This window comes from Grammomys surdaster, unplaced genomic scaffold (genome assembly GCF_004785775.1).
Source record: "Grammomys surdaster isolate TR1022 unplaced genomic scaffold, NIH_TR_1.0 139, whole genome shotgun sequence".
NCBI classification, from domain to species: Eukaryota; Metazoa; Chordata; class Mammalia; order Rodentia; family Muridae; genus Grammomys; species Grammomys surdaster.
This window is the reverse complement of record NW_021604597.1, coordinates 9227695-9248676: the sequence shown is the minus strand read 5'-3', so window position 1 is coordinate 9248676 and position 20982 is coordinate 9227695. Positions and strand designations below refer to the sequence as shown.

Sequence of the window (20982 nt, the reverse complement as noted above, 5' to 3'; positions counted from 1 at the left end):
AGCAGCTGGCATGTTTAGTGTTCTCTGATATGTCCAGTGTTGGGCCACCGATCCCCTACCCCACACTCCTATGAAGTAGATGATTTCAAACTTGCTACATGAGGGAATGAGGTATATAGCTCTTAAAACATTTGTTTAAACCTAATATCAAATAATCCACAAGTCCAGGGATGGTAGCTACCACATCTTAGGAAATGTGACACATGATCTGCACAGATCTTGGGATCAAAAAACTAACAGCAATGTCTGCAGAAACAAAACAAACAAACAAACAAACAACAACAACGATGACTCTATCCTTCCACATACAAACTTCTCGAAAGCCCAGGCTGCAAGGGTACAGAAGATGATTTGATTTTCAAATCACATCTTATCCTCCTACTTGATTGTAATTCCGTACTATTTTCTTCAATATTTTAACTCCTATCATTACATATGAGGTATTCAATAAGGTTGCTGAACATGAATAATAAAAAGTAAACATTGGGGTTGGAGAAATAGTTCGGTGGTTAAAAGCATACTCCTGGCACCCACTTCAGTGGCTCACAAGCACTTTGAACTCCTGCTCCAGGGAATCCAACACCTCTGGCTTCTGAGGGCACCTGAATGCATATGCACCCTTATACATATAATTTACTCTAATAAAATTTCCCACATGTTAAGAATATGGTTGAGTAGTGGTGTGCCTGCAGAGCCAGGGAAAGCACTGGATTCAGTACTCAGCACATGCAACAAATAGCTACTACTGGCAAATGCTCCAAATGTCTAAAAACAAAGAGGTTCTAGAAAATGTGGGTATTACAGAAGCCCGCAAGGGGAAATGAGGAAGGAAAGCCAGTATAAGAAAGCAGAACCTTTACTTCACAAGTTATTCGTGGGTTGCGCTAATGACTGCCACAACTCATACAGCCGAGTGTCTTCCCAAAGAAAGGTCAGTTTAATTTTTCTTATGAATTTGCTTGCTATAAAACATAGAATGTGGTTACATATTTTAAAAAATCTAAATATAATATTCTGTAATCACAGGCTATAAGCATTAGGTACTACAGAATGTATGACAAACTGCCCTGTACTCTGACATCTTAAATTGGGTTATGCTACTGTCATGTAATGATTAGTGCTTGCTGTTTGTATTTCACAAGGATAGACATTAATGGGACTTTAAAAAAAACTAAACAAAAAAACAACCAACAACAACATCAAAAATCTAAGACATGTGCTCAAAAAATTCTAGCCAAAGAATTGAATCTGCTAAATGAGTTAAATAATAAGATTTTTTTTAAAGCAGTTATTTGCCGACTCACGAGGACTTTGTTTACCTTTCTTTGTGTGCATGTTTATGTGTAACAGCTGATGTTCGAGACAGTCAACACCACTGGGATGCAGGGCTTCAACAAGTCTGAGCGGTGCCCCAGGGACACTCGGATGACACAGCTGCTGTTCCCAGTGCTCTACACTGTGGTCTTCTTGACAGGCATCCTGCTCAACACCGTGGCCTTCTGGGTCTTCATCCACATCCCCAGTAATTCCACCTTTATCATCTACCTCAAAAACACTCTAGTGGCAGACCTGATAATGACGCTAATGCTTCCTTTCAAAATCCTTTCTGACTCCCACCTTGCACCCTGGCAGCTCAGAGGGTTTGTGTGCACTTTCTCCTCTGTGGTCTTCTATGAGGCGATGTATGTAGGCATCGTGATGCTGGGCCTCATCGCCTTCGACAGATTCCTCAAGATCATCATACCGTTTAGGAAAACTGTTGTGAAAAAGACTGCGTTCGCAAAAATAGTCACGACTGTCATCTGGTTCCTGATGTTCCTCCTCTCCCTTCCAAACATGATCTTGAACAAGAAGGCAACGCAGCCATCCGTGAAGAAGTGTGCATCCTTAAAGAGTCCGCTGGGGCTGCTGTGGCATCAAGTGGTCAGTCACACATGCCAGTTCATTTTCTGGACTGTGTTTATTCTGATGCTTCTGTTTTATGTGGTGATTGCCAAAAAGGTATACAACTCCTATAGGAAGTTTAACAGTAAGGAGGGCAAGCGCAAACGGCTGGAGGTGAAGGTATTTATCGTCATGGCTGTCTTCTTTGTCTGCTTTGCGCCATTTCATTTTGTCAGAGTACCATACACCTACAGTCAGACCATCAATAAGACTGACTGTAGATTAGAAAACCAGCTGTTTATTGCTAAAGAAGCAACTCTCTTTCTGGCAACAACTAACATTTGTATGGACCCCTTAATATACATAATCTTATGTAAGAAGTTCACACAAAAGGTACCATGTATGAGATGGAGAAGGACAAGGACAGCAGCATCAAGCGAAGAGCACCACAGCAGTCAGACAGACAACATCACCCTAGCCTGACCACTTTGTCCCACAGGTTAATTTCATGCATGGATTCACATCTATCTAAGGATGGGACTTCAAAATACCGTTTACTCGGAGACTTCACTTAAGCATTACAGAAAGAAGAGGGGAACAAACAGTTTCCTACATTTTACTATCCTCGTGTATAGAAAAGATTATGCCCATTTTCACCACATAGATAGATGTATTTATACACGGGATGAACTAACATTAAGAAAATGTGTAATAAAGCAAATGGCCACTAGATGTCACCATTTCAAGAGCATTCATGTAATATGGAAAAGGTTAATGGGAAACAGGTTTGCCTGAAAAACCTCCCTTCTAGTTACCGACCCACATTCTCTCACACAATTCCTAAGACATCACATGGGGTTTTACGGCCTTCAGAATGTTGATATTGTGAACATAAACCAACAAACCTGCATATCCAGTGCCTGTGTAGAAAAGGCTAAGGTGGGGGCTGAAAGAGAGGCAGTCTGAGGAACCAAAGTGGGTCAAAATAACCCCAGGAATCTCAAAAGATTGTCTCCTTACAAGTGCAAAGTGTTGCTCCTACATCTAAACAGGGCAGCGGGATAGAGGCACATACAACAGGCAAAGCCAGTTCACAGCCATGTATAATCTGAAAGCAGGGAAGTGCTGTCAGTCAGCAAAACCTTCCTGGGCAACAGCATCTGTACACTGTTGGAAAATAATTATTTCCCTCACTGTTTGTCTATATATTAGGGTCCTTGTTACATACTGTCTTATATTAGTTGCTTTAATTCTTGGCCACATTTCCCAAAGACAGGGTTCTTTAAAAGACAGCTAAATCACAGATTTTTATTATCTTCCAAAGTTTTTCCCCTAGTCTCCCACCAAAAAAAAAAAAAAAAAAAAAAAGACTGCAGATATCCTAGATATCCTTAGTGCATATCAGCTATGGAATGGTTGCCCTGTGATTAGTAATATCCATGTGGGAAGATTTTTCAAAACCTGGTTCATTTTATTTGGGCCCATCTACTTCCCTGGATCTCTTTATGGGTTTAAGAAAATAAAAGTAAAATATGTGGAGGGTGATGCTGGCTTTTCTAGAGAACATGAGGACTCTTCCTCTAACTGTGCCTATAATATGAAATACAGGCTTCTCTCCTTCCTTGGCCTCAGGGGCCACAGAGGCAAGAGAACTTCCTTGCCTTTCTGCAATCATTTGCTAACCTGGACCCCCTTTACAGGCTCAGTTTAATATGACGTGTTTTGTCTGCACTCCACTGTAGATAGAACATTCCGTCTGACTCACTTTATAAGTTCCTATCGATTGGTGAAACCCAAAGTTGCTATCCCTTATTAACTTCACCTGCCCAACCTCCCCCTATTCCTCCAGCCCAGTCACTTCCTCATCTGTATGACATCATTCCTCAACTAGTTATGGCATTGATTCAGAATAATTCACTAAAGTGTGCACTGTGCAATTAATAAAATTTGCTAAAACAAATCAAAAGGGGCTTTTTTTTTTTTTAAAGACAGGGTGTCACTATTTGTTCTGGTTGTCCTGGAACTCACTAAGATCCACCTGCCTCTGCCTCCCAAGTAGAGTGTTGGGATTAAATGCATGCAATCAAAATACCTAGCTCAAATGGGTCTTATTTTAATGCACTACAAAAGTAAAAAGAAAGCAGCCAACTCCTACTGATTTACCATTAACAGAGTAGGTTTCCAGGACAGGTCGTGTGGCTCATTGGTAGAACCCGTGCCTGGCATGTACAAGATCCTAGATTTGATCCCCAGCACCCAGAAGCAAAAGGCAATATTTTTTAAATGGTAGCTTAAGTTCTTGTACTCTCTATAGTTGCTTTCCTATAGTGTGTGTGCTAGAGCTGACGAGCAATGCCACCCACCGGGGTAGGAAGGACCACTAATGAAACAAGGAGACTGAATAGCTCACCACTAGAATTTTCAGGCTGCTGACACAATGCTTCAGTTATCCACTAACTGGGAAAGTCAAACCGGTAACTGCAGCATATCCGAAATCCCAAACTCTCCTTTAGATCAAGTCTGTACAACAAGGTTGCCAGGAACCTAAAGAAGGGGTGTGTTAGGCCTATCTTAAAGTTACATTCCCTAAGGAAACCGCTAAGCTCTCAAGGCGGACTCAAAACTCTAGCATATTTACAAAATGGCAGGATATATAACTTGGCCACAAACAAGTTGCAAGGAATGAAAAAAAAAAAAAAAAAAGTAATGCTGAGCCTTCAGAAGCTTGGTCTGCACTGGGACAGAGTACAGCACTGTGTACCCTGTCTTCTTCTTCAGCTCCCCACAGGCCTGTGCTTAAATCTGAATTAGACCCTTTCTTAATAAACTCAAAAACTTTTAAAATAAAATAGCACTCTGATGCAGTATGAGCTGAACTCATGGCAAAATTGTGGGCTTTTGTCAAAAAGCTAAGATATAATTATTTGTACTGGATAATTAGGGTGAGGCCTCTAAACATCTTCTATGAGGGGAAACGACAGGAGTGTAATTACCACACAGGGAAACATTGTAGAAAAACCACAGGAAGTTACTCTACCATGGGAACAGGGGCGGGGTGGAGATGCAATGATGACTCTCAGCTCAGTGACATGAGCTGGATGACAGTGACAAAGTCACCGTATGGAGAAGAGCCCTGCAGGTCAGTTCCCACACAGTTCAACTGGAGAAATCACCAAAACAGGACAGCCCAGGCCATGCAGTGTCTGTCTAAGAGAGGAACAGGTTTACAAGATACTAGCCCTAGTTACTACAGAATTTACAAAGCATTTGAAGGGCCTAGGAACAGATCTGAACATTCTAAACTTCACTGGAGACCCAATGTACATAATAAAGGACACATGTGCTAGAGGTCACATGCTTTAGTGGTTACCAGAATTGGCTGGGAAGACCCTAAAACTCAGATTGCTGCAAATGCCCCAGCAACACTTGGTGCAAGCTTCCAGGTGACACTGGTGCCATGAGTTTGATCTACACATTTAGGATCATGCCCCTAAATATCTGTGAAGGCCCATATTTCCCATTGAAGCCGATTGACAATCCAGCTTCTATTATTCTAAATATAGGCTGCTGAGGCAGGAGGATGAAATTGAGGCCAGCCTGGTCTATAGAGAGAGGTACAAAGTTCAGGCCACCCTGAGCCACATAAAAACAACTGACTTGCTGCCCAGCTCTCCTGGAAATGAGTATCTAAGATTAGGTTAATCAACCGGAGACAAAGCAACATTGTCAGTAAGAGAGCAGGGCAGCTGCGAGGCGGCATGAAACGGCAGCTACAACCTGGGAAGATGATGCCTCTCTTAAGGGGCGTCAGCTATTTAATACTAAATGTTGACACTGCAGGCAATTCAGGTTGCTCACTGGAAGCAAGAGTGGTGGTAAAACCAGGAGTACTGAAAACATGTGAACGTATTACCTAACACTTCTTACTAGCCAGGCGGGTAGACAAAGCTTTCAACACATTCTATCATTTAGCAGTCCCAGGAAGCCTATAAAGCATTCTCATTATTTTCGTTTTAGAGATGAAGTTGAGAAACTGAAAGACCAAGTCACCTGCATGAAGTCACAGAGCTCAGCATGGCTGAGGACCTAAGTTAGACTCTAGCTTTAAGCATATCTTAAATGACAATATTCACAAGAGAAAGCACAACTTTCTAGTTTCCTAATCTATGCCTTGTATGTTTTATAACTTCCAAAGCTACTGCTGCAATCCCTGCCTCTTCCAAAACAGCATCATCATGTGTGGGCTACAGGCAGCCCAGGAAGTGCTAGCTGATAAGCCCAGACCCATAAGTTAACAAGGGCCTCCCATTCCAGTACCTTCCCACCCTACTCCCATGCCCAAATGCCTGTGGTGTGCCAGCCCTGTGCAATCAATCTCTCTCTCTCTCTCTCTCTCTCTCTCTCTCTCTCCCTCTCTCTGTGTGTGTGTGTGTGTGTGTGTGTGTGGTTGTGTGTGTTTGTACTTGTGTGGGCACACATGAATATGCATGTGGAGGCCTGAATTTACTACAGAGCATCTTCCTTGATCACTCTCTTTGCTGAGCCTAGAGCTTATCACTCAAGCTACTCCACCTAGCCAACTCCTGTGCTTACCCAGCTTTTATGTGGGTTGTGGAGCTACAAATGCCTGCTTTACCAGGAGCCATTGCCCTGCGCTCTCCTTCCCTTTGTAACTATGACTATATCCTTGAAGCAGATCCTGTGAGTTTGCCTGCTGGTAAAGGGAAATAAGAAAGCATAAGTGCAGACAAGACAGGTACTGTGCCATTGGTGTGTAGCTCCCTGATGGCAAACAAGGATACAGCTCATCCTGACAGCCAGACAAGTGGCCTCCAGACTAGAACCTGCACTGCTCTATACAAACAACAAGCGGGCAAACAGGATTCCAGGGAGGCTGACATCAACCCCACTGGTGAATGGTGAGAAACTGGCCCCTGGAGAGGAAGAGGGGAGAAGTCTACATGTAAATGAATTTCATCACCCTTGGAAGAAGATAGGGTCAATCCCAGCACCCTGGTCTACCCTGTGCTAGTTGGGTGTCCTACCAGCTGAGTTCCTGAGGAAAATAAAAGCCCCACATTGGATTCATATGCTCACTAGGCCAGTCATCCTGTACGTGCTGGGCTCAAGGCTGATCTCTGAGGCTGCACCCAGGTAAGGAATGCAAACCACAATGAGTGGGAGGTGCTATATGAGGCATGGTTATCAAACCACAGAAGTTTGGAGGTTTGAAAAGACTAATTTCAAAGGGATGAATTAAAGGAGGACTCAGGGGAGATGAGCACTTGAACTAGAATTTGAAGGGAAACAAAGCATTTAGAAGAGAATGCTGTGCAACATACAGGATAACCAAAGACCCCAGGAGGGGACACAAGCACACAGGTTGCAATCCTACAGCAAGTCAATGCACAAGTGAGCGGAAGGAAGCTCAGCACCCAACCTCAGAGCATGTTATAGGGACCTAGACTTCTCTAATGAGCCACCGAGGCTTCTGAGCTGCAGAACCACATGGTGTGGGCTGCGTTTCTGAAAGAAACCTGTGCATCTTGAAGACTCTCAACTTAACTGAAAGAGCCACTGAGAGTAGGAAGTCATCTTTCATCTGTGCAGGCCTGACTAGGAAAGAGACAGATCCCTGACAACTAGACCAGGGAAGGGCCACAGATAATGATAAAAGAAGTCCAAATGTTAGCTTTTTCCTCATCCTCCTCAGCTGAAACAAAATCGTGGTGAGCTTTTCCTCCAGTCAACAGGGCCCTACACGAGGCTGACCAGGCTGGTCAGATACTCGTAAAGCCAGTGATGTCACTACGGCTCCCATTTCTTTTGTTTATGTTGGCTAACCCAAAGTTAGGGGAAGGGATCCATCCTAGGCCACCCCAACCACTTAAAACCTCAACCCTTTAAAGAAGAATAGATTTTTGGTCCCAAGTCTCCTTTCTGCAAGCTTTCCTTTGTATGTGTATATATGTGTGTCTCTATGTGTGTATGTGTGTTTCATTTGTAATAAAGTTTGTTACCTGTTGCTGTCTGTGGTGTCCAAGCTTTTTTCCTGCCTTCTAATTCAATTTGGTTGTTAGACAAACCAAACCCCACCCAGCCTCCTAGCACATGGACTGGAGGCATTTTCAAGGAGATAAGTTATGAGTTCAGAACCCAAGGTTATTTAGGGAATTCTATGTATGGTGTGTTTGTGATTAATGTGTAAAACATATTCTCAAGGAGTTCACTGTAAGTACAGCCATCCTCCTCCAAGAGTCGACTGCTGTAGAGGCCCTTACACTGGATGAAGTACGGAGTCATGAAGAAAGGCAAATTGCATATTTGGGGGAATCTCAAATTTAGTTGTCATTAAGGAATTATGTCAAGAAGCAAAGAGGTGGCAAAATGTGGACAAAGGTTCTGAAGACAGGGCCAGACTAATCCTGGCCAAGAGTTTTTCTGAGACAGGAAGAGAGACTAAGAATCAGATACCCTAAGAGGGCATGTTGCACAGATCAAACAGGAGGAAAGGAATAGAGGATGAGTTGGGGTTGGATATGGACAGTCTAAAGTACTGGAAGACTTTAAAGAAGGAAGTGACAGTCACCAAAATCATCCTCTCTGTCCCAGGAGGTCAAGGGAACTCAAAGGAGATGGTGTGGTGGTGCTCCAGTTTGTGAATAGGAAGTGAGGGCAGACAAGTTAACGCTTACGTTTCCAAAAGGGATAAGTCCATTTAAAAGATGCAGAGTGGCTATGGTCCATAAAAAATAATTCATGGACAACCGATGAAATGGTTGGATTTAGCCTTGTAATTGCCCCATCTGCCTGTCTGGTATGACTGAACTTAAGCTAAGCGTTCCTCTTTGGCTATCATGATATTGAGAATGAATCCCAAGAGATTAGAACTTCCCTCCAAGAGTACACTGATGGGAGGGGAAATAGCTGAAGCCTTGCCTACACCAAGAGGAGAAACTCATCTCCAAGAGAAAGACATTTAAATTGTCAATGACCTTGCAGGAGAGATTCATCCTGCAGAACAGGCCCACCTTGCCGGATAGACTCACCCTTCAGGAGAGCCCAGCAGGCGATCACACCTTGCTAGATTATTTAGTAAATGTCTTTCTTGCTTCTATTTAGACCCTACTCTCATGTGAGAATCCTGGAGAAGTTCTAGAGACAGACTTAAAAGGGTCAATGGATCTCTCGGCCCCTCTTCCAAATGTGGCCACACTGAACAAATCTCCCTTTTCTACTTTTCACTATTAATTTGACTCCTTTAATTAGCTTACTGAGGACAAGCAGCCAATCACAGTTTGCTGGGGCACAGATTATCAGCCCTAAATCTAGCAATAACCTCAGGCAACAGAACCGGCCTAGTCACATGATAGTTATGCCATCATCAAAGGCATCCAGGTTATTATTACCTGAGTCCTGACTGCTTTGCCCATTCTCAGAAGTATCTGCAGAAAAAGAGGTTGAGCAAGGGAAGCTAGGGAGGAAAGAGAAAGGTAAGTATCAGAACACAGACAAAAAGTAGTAAAACAGTAAACGAATAATAAAGGAGGAAGACAGCGGTAAGAATATGAAAGAGACAGAAAACCCAGTTTAAGACTTCAAATACATAAGTAATTCTGCTTTGAAAAAAATTTATTTTACTCATCATTCAAACTTCTGCTAATCCAATTTAAAAAAAAAAAAACCCGAAAAACTGCTGAACATACTATCCTGAGGCAGAGGACTAGAATGCTGGGGCTGTGTTTACAAGGTGGGTTGTTTGTATATGGTTTTCCTCAGAATTATCTCTCTCAAGAAAATTTACCTTACATATGTCCAAATATCTTCAGATCTTTTTTAAATGTTGAAATTTCTGTCAGAAAGATATAACGATTGTTCCAAGATTTCCTGGCTCACCACTAAAAAAGAAACTGGTGCTTACTAAAGGCAACTAAAATGCTAAAGGGATTAGGATAACCTCTGAGTTGAGGATCTTCACCTTTTAACTATCTCCCATTCCCAAGCATAAAGACATACCTCTCTTCCCCATTGATTTCAGTTATCAAATGTATACCTTCCACCAAAACAAATAGACCAACCAAAGTCTAAACAACATAACTCTCGTGTATACATTATCTCACTCCAGTTACAGGCATCTTTATGCTTAGGAAGACCCCGAAGCTAAAGACCTCTTCCAAGTAGAAATGCTATGAAACAGACACTAGGATCCACACTGACCTGATCCCAGTTACCAGTTTTGTCACAGCCCAATATTAAAGCAAGACACACAGCTGAGAGACAGACAGGATGCCAAACCTACAAGTGAGTTACACAGAGAGGACAAGAGCAGACTTGGCTATCTCCAGACTCAATCTCCAAAGCTTCTGTCCCCTTTAATCAACCACTATGAAGGATGCTCCCATACCAAAAAAGTTGGGGCTAATACACACAAGTCATTTCAAGTGACAGATTAAACATAGTAATTTAGGCATAGGGACCCAAAGATACCAATCTGGCCTAAGGGATATTAAAGGGTTTGTAATAATTACACACAGCACAAATGCACAGCCACTAGACAGGAACTGCAGAATATCCTTCTATACAGAAACAAATAAGACTGTCTGAAGCTTTCACTACAATTCTCACTCCATGATCTGACTATATAGAAAAAACATGGATCTTCAGTACACATCACTTAGCTGGGCATGGCAAGTCAGGCCTGTAGTCCCAGCACTTGAAAGACTGAGGCAGGAGAATTGCCATGCATTCAGGGCTAGACTAGGGGAGACAGGAAGACTCCACCTAAAAATCAATCAATCAATCAAACAAACAAACAAACAAACCCAAAGGGACCAAGACCTGAAGCTGAGCTCACTTTCTTCCTTGCTATCCTTGTCAGGGTGCTCTGACTCAAAGGACTATCAGTACATTTAAATGCACATTTTCCTTGAGAAGGAACTGGATATACACAGTGTTAGGGAAAAGGATCCTGTTCAAAGTACTGTGCCTTCTGACACTATGGCAGAGAGCACGTTCCCAGGGTGACACCAAGGAACAGAAACTAGGGATGGAGGAATAGACCATGCTGTGACACAAGCACCATGCTCAGCACCTCACATGGAAAGAGTTACGGGGGAACAAAGAGCTCATGTCAGAAATGAGAAAATCTCATCAACAGTGTTATTCTATCTTCTCTCCTTCGGTGTCTCTGTGTCTCTTTAAGAATTTATCGTGGAAAAGCAAACCAAATATCTGTAATGAAACCAGGATCATCATTTTGTAGACATTAAAACACAGCATAACTTGCTCAAGTCATTCAAAATACAAAAGAAAAGGTCAATTTACTTCTATTGACATTTTTACTTAGTGATCTGTAAATATCCCTTTGCTCAAGAGCCATTGGATAGATCCAGCTAAACAGAAGGGGTCAATTTCCCTACACACAAAGAAGATTAAAGAAAAGTCAAAACAAGGAGATTAAACAATAAGAGTCCAAAAATCCATGTAAAGCGAAATATCTGATTAGATTCCACAAAAATATTAAGATAATACTAAATACTGAATTTAATGGAGACAGTATTTCCAAATACTGTTTTAGCCTTAGAACCATAACTAATAATAATGTAACATTTTATTAAAAGAATATTATTAGGCCAGTTAGATGGCTCATTGAGTAAGAGTGGTTTTTGTCAGAACTGAAGACCTGAATTTGATCACATGGTGGAAAGAGAGAATTCACTCTGGCAAGATATCCTCTGACCTACACACATGTGCCATGACATACAAGATATACACAGAAATAAATTAACTTAAAAATGTTATCTTTGGGAAAATACATGCACAAGCATAAGCAATATATAGGTATTGTTTGTTACAAAAACTGCAACTTTAAATCATCACCCTCAATAATGTATGCAATGATTTGTGTGCATGTGTGTATCTGTATGTAGAATGTGTGTAGTCTGTATGTAGAAGTGTTTAGCAACTTGGAAATTTAGATGAAATATAGTGAAATTATTCTTTTAACTTGCATAACTTAGGAGGTCTGGGGAGATGGCCCAGTCAGCAAAGTACTCACCTTTTAGCACAGCCCTCTGAGTTCACATCTCCAGCACCCACATAAAAGGGTGTGTACTGGGGAGTCAGAGACAGCAGAATCTCTTGCTAACTTGAAGTTCAGTGAGAGACTCTGCCTCAGAAAGTAAGGTAGCAGATATACCTAATGGTGAGCTAAGGTCATGGGCACATAGCCACACATAACCACAACGTTAGAAGCCATTAAAGTCACTACCAGTGTTAAAACACTGTGTGTAGGGGGAGAGCAAATGAGATGACTCAGCAAATAAAGTCACTTTTTCACTAATCCTGATGACATGAAGTTTTATCCCTAGGACCCACAAGTTAAAAGGACAGAAAGGACGCCCACAGTTTCTTCTCTGACCTTCATACCATCACCTAAAAATCAAGCAAATATAATATTGAAAGATATTTTAATGTTTCACTTTTCAATCCTTCAAGTCACACACACACACGTATGTTTGCACGCCCAACCCTACCTCCCTACGTACCTACCTCCCTACCTACCTACCTACCTACACTAAAAGTGAATTTGCTAAAACAGCTCCCCAGCATGTTAATGAAGCACTAAGAAAATTATTGTTATCATTTTTCCTGGGCCTTTATGAAATATAAGGCTTGTTATAAAATAAAGTAGATAAAAACCCTAAAGTCTAAAAAACAGGTTTACCGCGCCATGGATAGTAAAGAAAGTGCGGGCTAGCTGCTAGCTTCTCTTGCCATCAAAGCCCATTTGATTCATTCGGGTCTGAACATGTATGATTTCCTTTTCTGGATGTTAGGAAAGACTAGTGTTAACAGGTCCTAACTTGAGAGTAGAGCATACAACACTAATGTAATGCATAAAGACTATCTCATGTTAACTTTTGCATTACCAGGCTTAATTTCCATCACCAGCCAAAGAAGTGTGGAGATACTGTCCTAGAACAAGCTATCTGCTTACACTCTGGAAAGGCAGGCCTATTCTACCCCAAGCACACAATGAGATGGAACACAGCTGTGCCTCCTGAACAGTCAACACACAGACACAGGCTTCAGCACCTGTGTCAAACCCTAAGGTCCTTATGAGAAAGGACATATTGTAAATGAACTTGTGGTCACAGTTTGTATCCCAAGAAGCCAACTTCAGCCACCTATCCTTGAGAAGCCAAATAAAACATCCTAACTAATAGGGAGAAAAGAGCAAAAACAGAAAAAGGAGGTGTGTGAGTGACTGTGTTATATGGGGTGTGTGTGTGTGTGTGTGTGTGAGAGAGAGAGAGTATATGTATGTGTGTATGTTTGAGTGTGTGTGTGCGCATGTGTGTGAGAAAGTGTGTGTGTGTGTGTGTGTGTGACTTATTTGTCCAAGTAACCCAGGTAATAAATGTTATTAATTTGGAGAAGGCAACGAAACTTGTTAATCTTGTAACAGAAGCCTGCCAAATACATGTCCCAACATATGGTTTACTATGACTTCAGACAGAACTGAAAAAGTGGGATGAAAACCCCCAAACCTGTAGAGTATGTCATTGCCGTCATTGTCCACACTTATGAGGTGGCTGTAGGAGACAGGCTCTCTTTGGACTGAAGCTTTTAAGATTCAACAGCTACCTGCTGTTCTGGCAATAAGATTTCAAATCATGAACAGCTTATTACTTATCATTTTCAGATCGTGGTACAAGAGTTTATTTTTAAAATGAACCAATGTCCCCAAACAAGGTCTACATGGTACAAAACCTCTCCTAGCTCAAAATGCAGGGAACTGGCTTCAAATGCTATAGGCAACACCCACAGAGAAACACAGTTTGCAGAGGCTCAAGTCTAAGTGAAGTGTTGCTTATAAATCTGGAAACTTACCTTCTATAAGACTAAGCCATTATTAAATTGGCTGACTTATTCAGAGGCTTTTTCTAAGACAAGCTTCTACTAACTATAACATCCCACCTTAAACAGGAGGAAAGGATCAACCTGTGCCCCTTTGCTTGTTTTGTACTATTTTGTTTTTAAACATCAACCTGTGCCCCTTTGTTTTCTGTTCTTTTTGAAAAGTAGGTAAGCAGAACAAATTTGGTAATTTGCTACATTTATTTTCCTGTAAAACACAGAAGGAAGACCTATGAAAACATATATGGTATACATAATTCAAATGCAGATTTAAATCTATGACAAATTTACCAACTTAAAAAGTATCTCTCTCTGATATGTTTTTATTTCCCTTCATCCACGATAATAGGTTTTTGATTAATTTGGTTAATTCTTCTCATAAAGCTGTATCACATTTACTTATTTTGGCTATATCTCAGAGCAAGAAGCATATATCATAGTGCATATATATACAGCAGACAATTTGCAAGAGTCAGTTCTCTCCTTCCACGATATGGGTACTGATGCTCAAACTCAGGGAATCATCAAGTTTGGTGGTAGGTGCCTTTACCCAAGGAGCTTTCCTTTTGGTCGTCATTCAGCAAAATATTTATTAATTTGTTTAAATATTACATGTAAAGACACTAAAGGTTTGCTGTTGTTACTGCTCCTTTGCAGCTGCTGCTGCTGTTGTTATTGTTGTTGTTGTTTTGCTGTTGTTGTTATTGCTGCTGCTGTTGTTTGAGACATGGTCTTTCTACATAGCCCTGGCTGTTTAGGAGCTCACTATACAGATCAGGCTGGCTGACACTCAGAGAGATCCACCTGCCTCTGTCTCCAAGTGCTAGTATCAAAGGCATGTGCCACCATGACTGGGTAACATTGAAGTTTTTATCTGAAAGTATTTTGAATTATTCACAAATTAAATTTTATTTTGATAACATAAAGTATTCATGGCTTAAAAAAAAAATAAGCCAAGTAAGATGATGAATACTTGTAATCCTAACACACAGGAGAAGCTGAGCTTCACAGGATGTTTAAGATCAGGTGTGACAAGTAAACATCTTATCTCAAAAATAAACGACTAATAAAAATATACAAAATACACATTTAAATTGTATTTACTGTTTTTCTATTTATATATTTTGGAGACAGAATTTAACCACATATCCCTATCTGGTCTGGAACTTACTATGTAGATCAGGCTGGCTTCAAATTCAAGAGATACATCTGGCTCTGCCTTCAGAATGTTGTGATAAAAAGCCTGTGTCATCACACCCACTGCATAAAAAGTAATTTTATAGAATTATCTTTTGTGAGAGAATGTCATTCAAGACAGTCAGTGTACCTCTCCTGTAAGATTAATTTAAAATATTTTGGATATTTACATTTGTGTGTGTGTGTGGGTATGTATGTGTGTCTGTGTGTGTGTCTGTGTAAAAATAGGTCTGCAGATTTTATTAGACAATTACAGGTTTTCAAAGTTAGCAAGTTACAAAGGCATTTAGTTTCACTAGAGTAATATTTGTGCAATAGTGTTTTGAAGGATTTCCTTTCAATAATATATTCTTGGGCTGTCACGATGGCTCAGTGGATACAGGCAATAACTTTTGAGCCTGACAAGCATGTTAGTGTACATATACTGTATAGCACACACATGCGCGCGCGCACACACACACACACACACATTTGAGAGTATGTGAGAGTATGTGTATTCTTATTTCTCTTAATGGTGTATTTAGCCAGCAAGTAGTAATGAAATACATTATTTTCTAAACAGCATTAGAAAACCTAATAATAAAAAAAATCTACTTTGACCTGAAATTAATGCTGATTAGTGAGACCTCGATGTCTTTGTCCCCCAGTTCTCACCCCGGCTTCTGACACTGACCTGCCCTCTGGGTGCCTTCAGGTGAATCACCCCAGATTCCTGCCGGTTCAGGAAATGTTCTGCCCCAGTCTAAATCTCCCTCCGCAGTGTGAGTCATATACAGTAGCAAGCGAGCAAGTTGCTCCAGTTGTTCGTGGGCAGGTCGGTTTGAACGGTGTCCCAGAGGACACCCTCCACAGGGCGGCAGAGCACCCACCATCTTCTCCAGCAGAACAAAAGATGCCAATTTCCATCACTTTACTAGAAAATCTACATTCCTGCTAACTTTACTTTTGAGACTTACTCCTACGTAAGAGATGAAGAGCTTGATCCAACTTGAAGACAGTGTATCAAGTGAACAGCCAGCCGGCCACCGCAATGAAAGGTAAATGAAGTTGGTTTATTTGTTTGTTTGTTGTTTGTTTGTTTATTTTCCATTTTCTTAAAAGCAGTGTTCAGTAGCATACAGCACGGTTTAAGAATGTGACTGTGTGTCTCCTTAAACTAGAGTTTTGAAGACAGGGTACAAACCGGAGTGAGGGCTGACCCATGTATCTCCTTGGAAACCAAGTCCAAGGTGCTTCCTATTGTCTGTCTCAAGCAGGCAGTGTCTGTCTCAAGCAGAGAAAATGTGTTGGTAGTCATGACTATTTGGTGAAAACACCCTTTTTCATAAAAAAAACCACATTTACCTCATTTATGTGAGTAAAACAAAAAGCCTTTTATTATTGCTCCCCCAGACCAAAAACTTTCATGCATATTATTCTAAAGGTGATGAAAAGAGAAGATACTGTTATGTCTCGTTTTGATCAAAAGAGTCACGGTTTCCTCATTCTACAGCAAAGCACAGGGCAAGCCTCTCGCTGAAGCCTTAAAGTGATCATGTTAAAACATGTCAGGAGAAGCCCAGAGAAAACTGCCAAGTAACTCACAAACAGGCTAAGAGCAGCCCAGCTCTGCTCCAGAGCAAACTCCCGCAGGACTGCTTACTTCAGGGTGGAAAGCAGAAAGTCAGCAGGCAGGTTTTGCCTCTTCTACATAATGACTTTAAGTGACAGATGAGCATAGGGTAGAGTAACTTTCTGGTTCATGATTTCAGACTTTGCCTATGACAGAACTTTAGACCGCGTTCTCAATCTTCTCTCATGGTAGGCATAGTTTCTTACAAAGTTTTTTTTTTCCATAATTTAAATCTGAGCATCCAGTTTACAAGCACAGGGAACATCATCAGATTTGGCTTGATGCTGGCAGATCTATGGATAGGTGAAACAGATGCTAAGCTGCTCTTTCATTCCTTGGCTCTGCCCCTGTGAGTGTCTCTATCTCCATGAACCTGGAGGATCCAGTTTCATCCTCTGATACCTCCGCAGGATCTTGTCTGCAGGTTATTGCTGCTGACCCCTTTGCAAGTGTTCTCAGGCTGGGAGAAGGGACCAAGGGCCAATCTAATTACTGAGTTCCATATTTAAGGATGGAGCCTGGATGTGTGGTGGAGGGGACAGCTATCACTAGGCCCAGAAGGTGAGGTGTGTGACTTAGGTGATCCACTGAGAAAGATGACTGCTTTGTGGGTGTGGAAGACAAAAGTGAAATTAAAATAAATGTTCTTAAGGTTGTGTCTCCACTATGGTCGGTCAGCCTGCTTTGCTTTCTTTTTGGTATCTTACTGCTTCATATTTAAGAAACAAACATATTTCATACTATCTCTAAGAAATCAGCATCACAGAGAGGTAGTAATACAAGACACTAAAATGACCATCCACTCATTATACACACTTAAACAAACAAACAATAAAACTAAAGGGAAAAAACATGAAAACCTCTCAAGGTCCAGAAAAGGGGAAGGAAGACTGTGAGGTGAGAGCCTGACTGGGATCCTGGGGCACAGGCAGGGGCTGCAGCTTTGGTTTAGGTTAGAAAATAACTGAGCTTAATGCCTGATAGGTCAAATGGAGGGACTAGAGGAGATGGTCAGAGACTCTCTTGGACCATTAGATTCCCACAGACCAAGTGAAATGCTGAGGTATGGAGGAATAGCTACCAAAGAACACCAAGTTCAGGCAACACAGCAGCAGCCTTTAGAGAAAGCTGAGTCCTCTCCAGTTCTATCCCTAGCCAGCTCCATGATGCTAACCAAAATTTGAGCTCTTTGTGTCTTAGAGTCCTGCTTTGTAAAATAGAGATGAACACTGTCACTGTTTGCTCCTCTGACCATGGCTGGGCAGTTTTACAATACAAACACTGGGACCTGGTGCAGCTCTTAAAGTTGTAAACATCAGAGGCACAGATAACAAAGAAACGTGACAACTGACCCGGCTGTTAAATACTAGATGAAACTTGACATCAGTGTGCCCGCAGATGGTGACTCAAGCTTCCAGTTTGAGGGCAATAGTTAAGGCCAGGCCTAATCTCACCTGGCCATGATTTCTAAATGTGTTACCTCTTTTTATGGCAAACAGAAGCAGAGTAGAACATCTATTCTCTATCCAGTGCTGAACTAGCATATTTTACACTTTATTAACACACTTTACTGGCCAAAGATGAAATTTTTATATCAAAATAATTGAAGAACTCTGTGTAGCTATTTACAAATTGTCACTTCTAACCTGCCCTCTTTTCTAACTTGAAAGCACATTTCCTTCTCTTCCTTTCTCCTCTTCTTTGAATACTGTCTAACACTAACAAGGGACTTCCTCCTCCTCTCCTTTTTCGTCTACTTCTGCTGGCCCTGTGGTTTTTTTCCCAAATTCTAACAAATTGTCTTTAAATGTAAAAAGAAAGAAAAAGAAACCAATTAAGCTGTAGTTAGTACAAGACATCATCTTAAGCCCTCATTAGTGATTCCTGTGTAGTGATTCCCTCCCTGGCTGTAGGCAGAACAGGCAGATGTAGCACACCAGTGAGGAGCAACTCTGAGAACATTTTCTGCCACAGTCAGCTTCTTTCACCCACAGGTGTTTCAGCTGCATCTAAACTCACTACTAGCTATTGCTACTCCTCTTTGGGTCCTTCTTAAGACTGTCTAGCTGTGTTGGATACGTTCTAAAGTACATGATGATAATAATGCTTCCTAGGTGTCTCAAAGGAGGATTACAATTACCAGGTTACAATCTGACCTGAACAGCAGTTCACCTGGAAGCAGTTGCAGGCAAGGTGTAGAAAATGCAGGCTTCAGAATGACTGACAGCCAGATCTAAGCTGTACCCCTCAAGAGAGGCAGTAAAAGCAGTATGTGGCCCAATAGCACCAACTATACAGATTTGCTGACAGAACATCTATAAGCCTCAACTTCTACAAGCAAAAGAGTGGGAAGAAGAGTTCTTACAGTACCCAGAAGCATCTCTTAGAGTTCTGATGAAGGGTTTGTGCCATGCAATGCCTTATACAGTCCTACGAGAACTGCTGTACAGCTCTGACAGTGTTGTTAGGCAACCTACACACCTAACTTCATCTGTAATAAGAAACCTAATGTCCTTTTAATACAGTAAAGTATACATAAAATAATTTAGAGGTCTGAGACATGTGAAAGCATTGGCCCACTTGCTGAACCCTGTGGCTACTATCACCACTGTTCACCTGAAACTGAAGCATAGGCTTCTGAGATACTAGAGGGTTTGTCTGAACGGACTCTCTGATCAAACAATGGAACTCTCCAGAGGGCATACCATGGAGTGAAACTCTACTTTTCAATTCTATGAGTAAAGTAGCTGTCCTTTAATTAAATATCCTGTATTGAAAATGATGCTGGTAGCTCCCAGAGCAAGGTCAGTATAACAGAGAACAACAGAAACTAAATAACGAAAGGTTTCTGTATCAAAGGAGCTTTCAATAGTGTCAAAGAACTAAAAATGTTCACAGGATAGCTGGCGCATTCCCACAGATCACAGTACTAAGTGAGTCACACTCACACAGAGAACATTGCCCTCCTCTGGGTAGGAAGAGCTAAGAGCAGTCATTTTCTTTGGGGGTGGGAAACCTGTCCTTCCAAGTCCATTCCTTCTCATAATTACCAGACTCAGAGTTTGCAAAGAAGACAGAAAATGAACCATTTAAGGTAAGTTCATTTATATGTTAAGAAAACTAGGCACATTAAGGAGACAGCTCATCACTGGGTACACTGCTGTACTTCAGGATTTACAAGAACATACAGTGTCTTTAAGTAACTCCAGTTACGAGAGTGCATTATTGGTAAATTGTTTTTGTTTAAACTGTTATTCTTGAAACTGACTTTTTTTATATAAAAAAGTGGTGAAAATATTAAGCAAGATAATGTCAGAATTGTCTAAATATTACTGATCCTGAGAACCATGTTATTTTAAATCTGCTAGTAAGTGATCGCTCAAGTCTATAAGTTACTTGCTGAAACAACTGAAAAAAAGAATTGCAGCTGTATTGATTTTCAGTTTTATTTATACTATGTGAGGTTGCACGGATGAGGAGGAACAAGATTAGACAAGTAGTCACACATCTAAATGAGTGTGGTAAAACAAATAGCTAAATGAAGACCAAAGACCATGTAAACAAAATAGCCAACATGTTTGGTAAGGGCACAGTGGTATACCAGCACCACCTCAAGGTGTAACTGCATCGAAGGATCACTGCGATGGCTTTGAACAAACTCAACAATAAACAGCTGCGAAACAGCGACCCTATCAACTCTACGCCTAGAGTCACCAACCAGTATAATACTTCCAATTGTGCCTCTATTTTCTCTTGAAAACCAGAAAAGGTATCTAGTAGGTACAGCACAGTGCCCAAAGTCATGTTGGGGCACAGTGTTGCTGTCTCTCTGTTTGCATTCTGCTTACAGTCCTTATGAAATCACAAATCAGACAGCTACTAATTAGTTAACCAGCCTGTGCAGACGCCATTTCAAGCATTCAAAGAGCAGGCATCTGAAGGACATATACCATAGTACACTGAGCCTATTTTTTTCTGGCTTTTGCTTCACTTCTGTTCCCTTTCTAAATTGAAAAAGACTCCAAAGAATTAAGTTCCTCAGAATCTGTTTCACTGTGACAAAGACAAACATTTCTACCTCAAAGTTCTTCCAGCTCTTATCAGAAAATGATGCTTACCTCATGCTGTCCCCCCTCTCCTCTTCCATAATCAACTCAATTTCATGGCAAATAAGTGCTTCTTCCAAGGTACTCACAGGGTTATCCCATGTATTTTAAACTCTGCCTGGTCCAAATGTACGTATGTATGTTCATACATACACGCTACATACATATGTACTTATAACATATTATGAATGTATGTACACACACAGAAATAGATATAGATAGATAGATAGATAGATAGATAGATAGATAGATAGATAGATA

The 20982-nt window shown here is 41.1% G+C and overlaps 3 protein-coding genes across 3 annotated transcripts in view; 2 read left to right on the top strand and 1 right to left on the bottom strand.

Annotated features, from left to right (window-relative positions):
• Med12l (mediator complex subunit 12L) overlaps window positions 1-20982 on the bottom strand; it is a 292238-nt gene that overhangs the window by 90675 nt on the left and 180581 nt on the right. The window lies entirely within an intron of this gene.
• Window positions 885-3850, top strand: P2ry13 (purinergic receptor P2Y13). The gene is made up of 2 exons (XM_028763664.1): window positions 885-931; window positions 1351-3850. The coding sequence occupies exon 2, from the start codon at window positions 1354-1356 to the stop codon at window positions 2365-2367; it is 1014 nt and encodes a 337-aa protein (XP_028619497.1). The 5' UTR covers window positions 885-931; window positions 1351-1353; the 3' UTR covers window positions 2368-3850.
• The window catches only part of Gpr87 (G protein-coupled receptor 87), an 18507-nt gene continuing 13324 nt past the window's right edge, over window positions 15800-20982 (top strand). Inside the window, exon 1 of the mRNA XM_028763655.1 lies at window positions 15800-16040. The gene's annotated coding sequence lies outside the window, so the exon portion shown is untranslated. The remainder of the gene's footprint in view (window positions 16041-20982) is intronic.

Coding starts and splice junctions, on each gene's coding strand:
- P2ry13 (XM_028763664.1), top strand. CDS start 1,354: ATGTTCGAGACAGTCAACACCACTGGGATGCAGGGCTTCAACAAGTCT.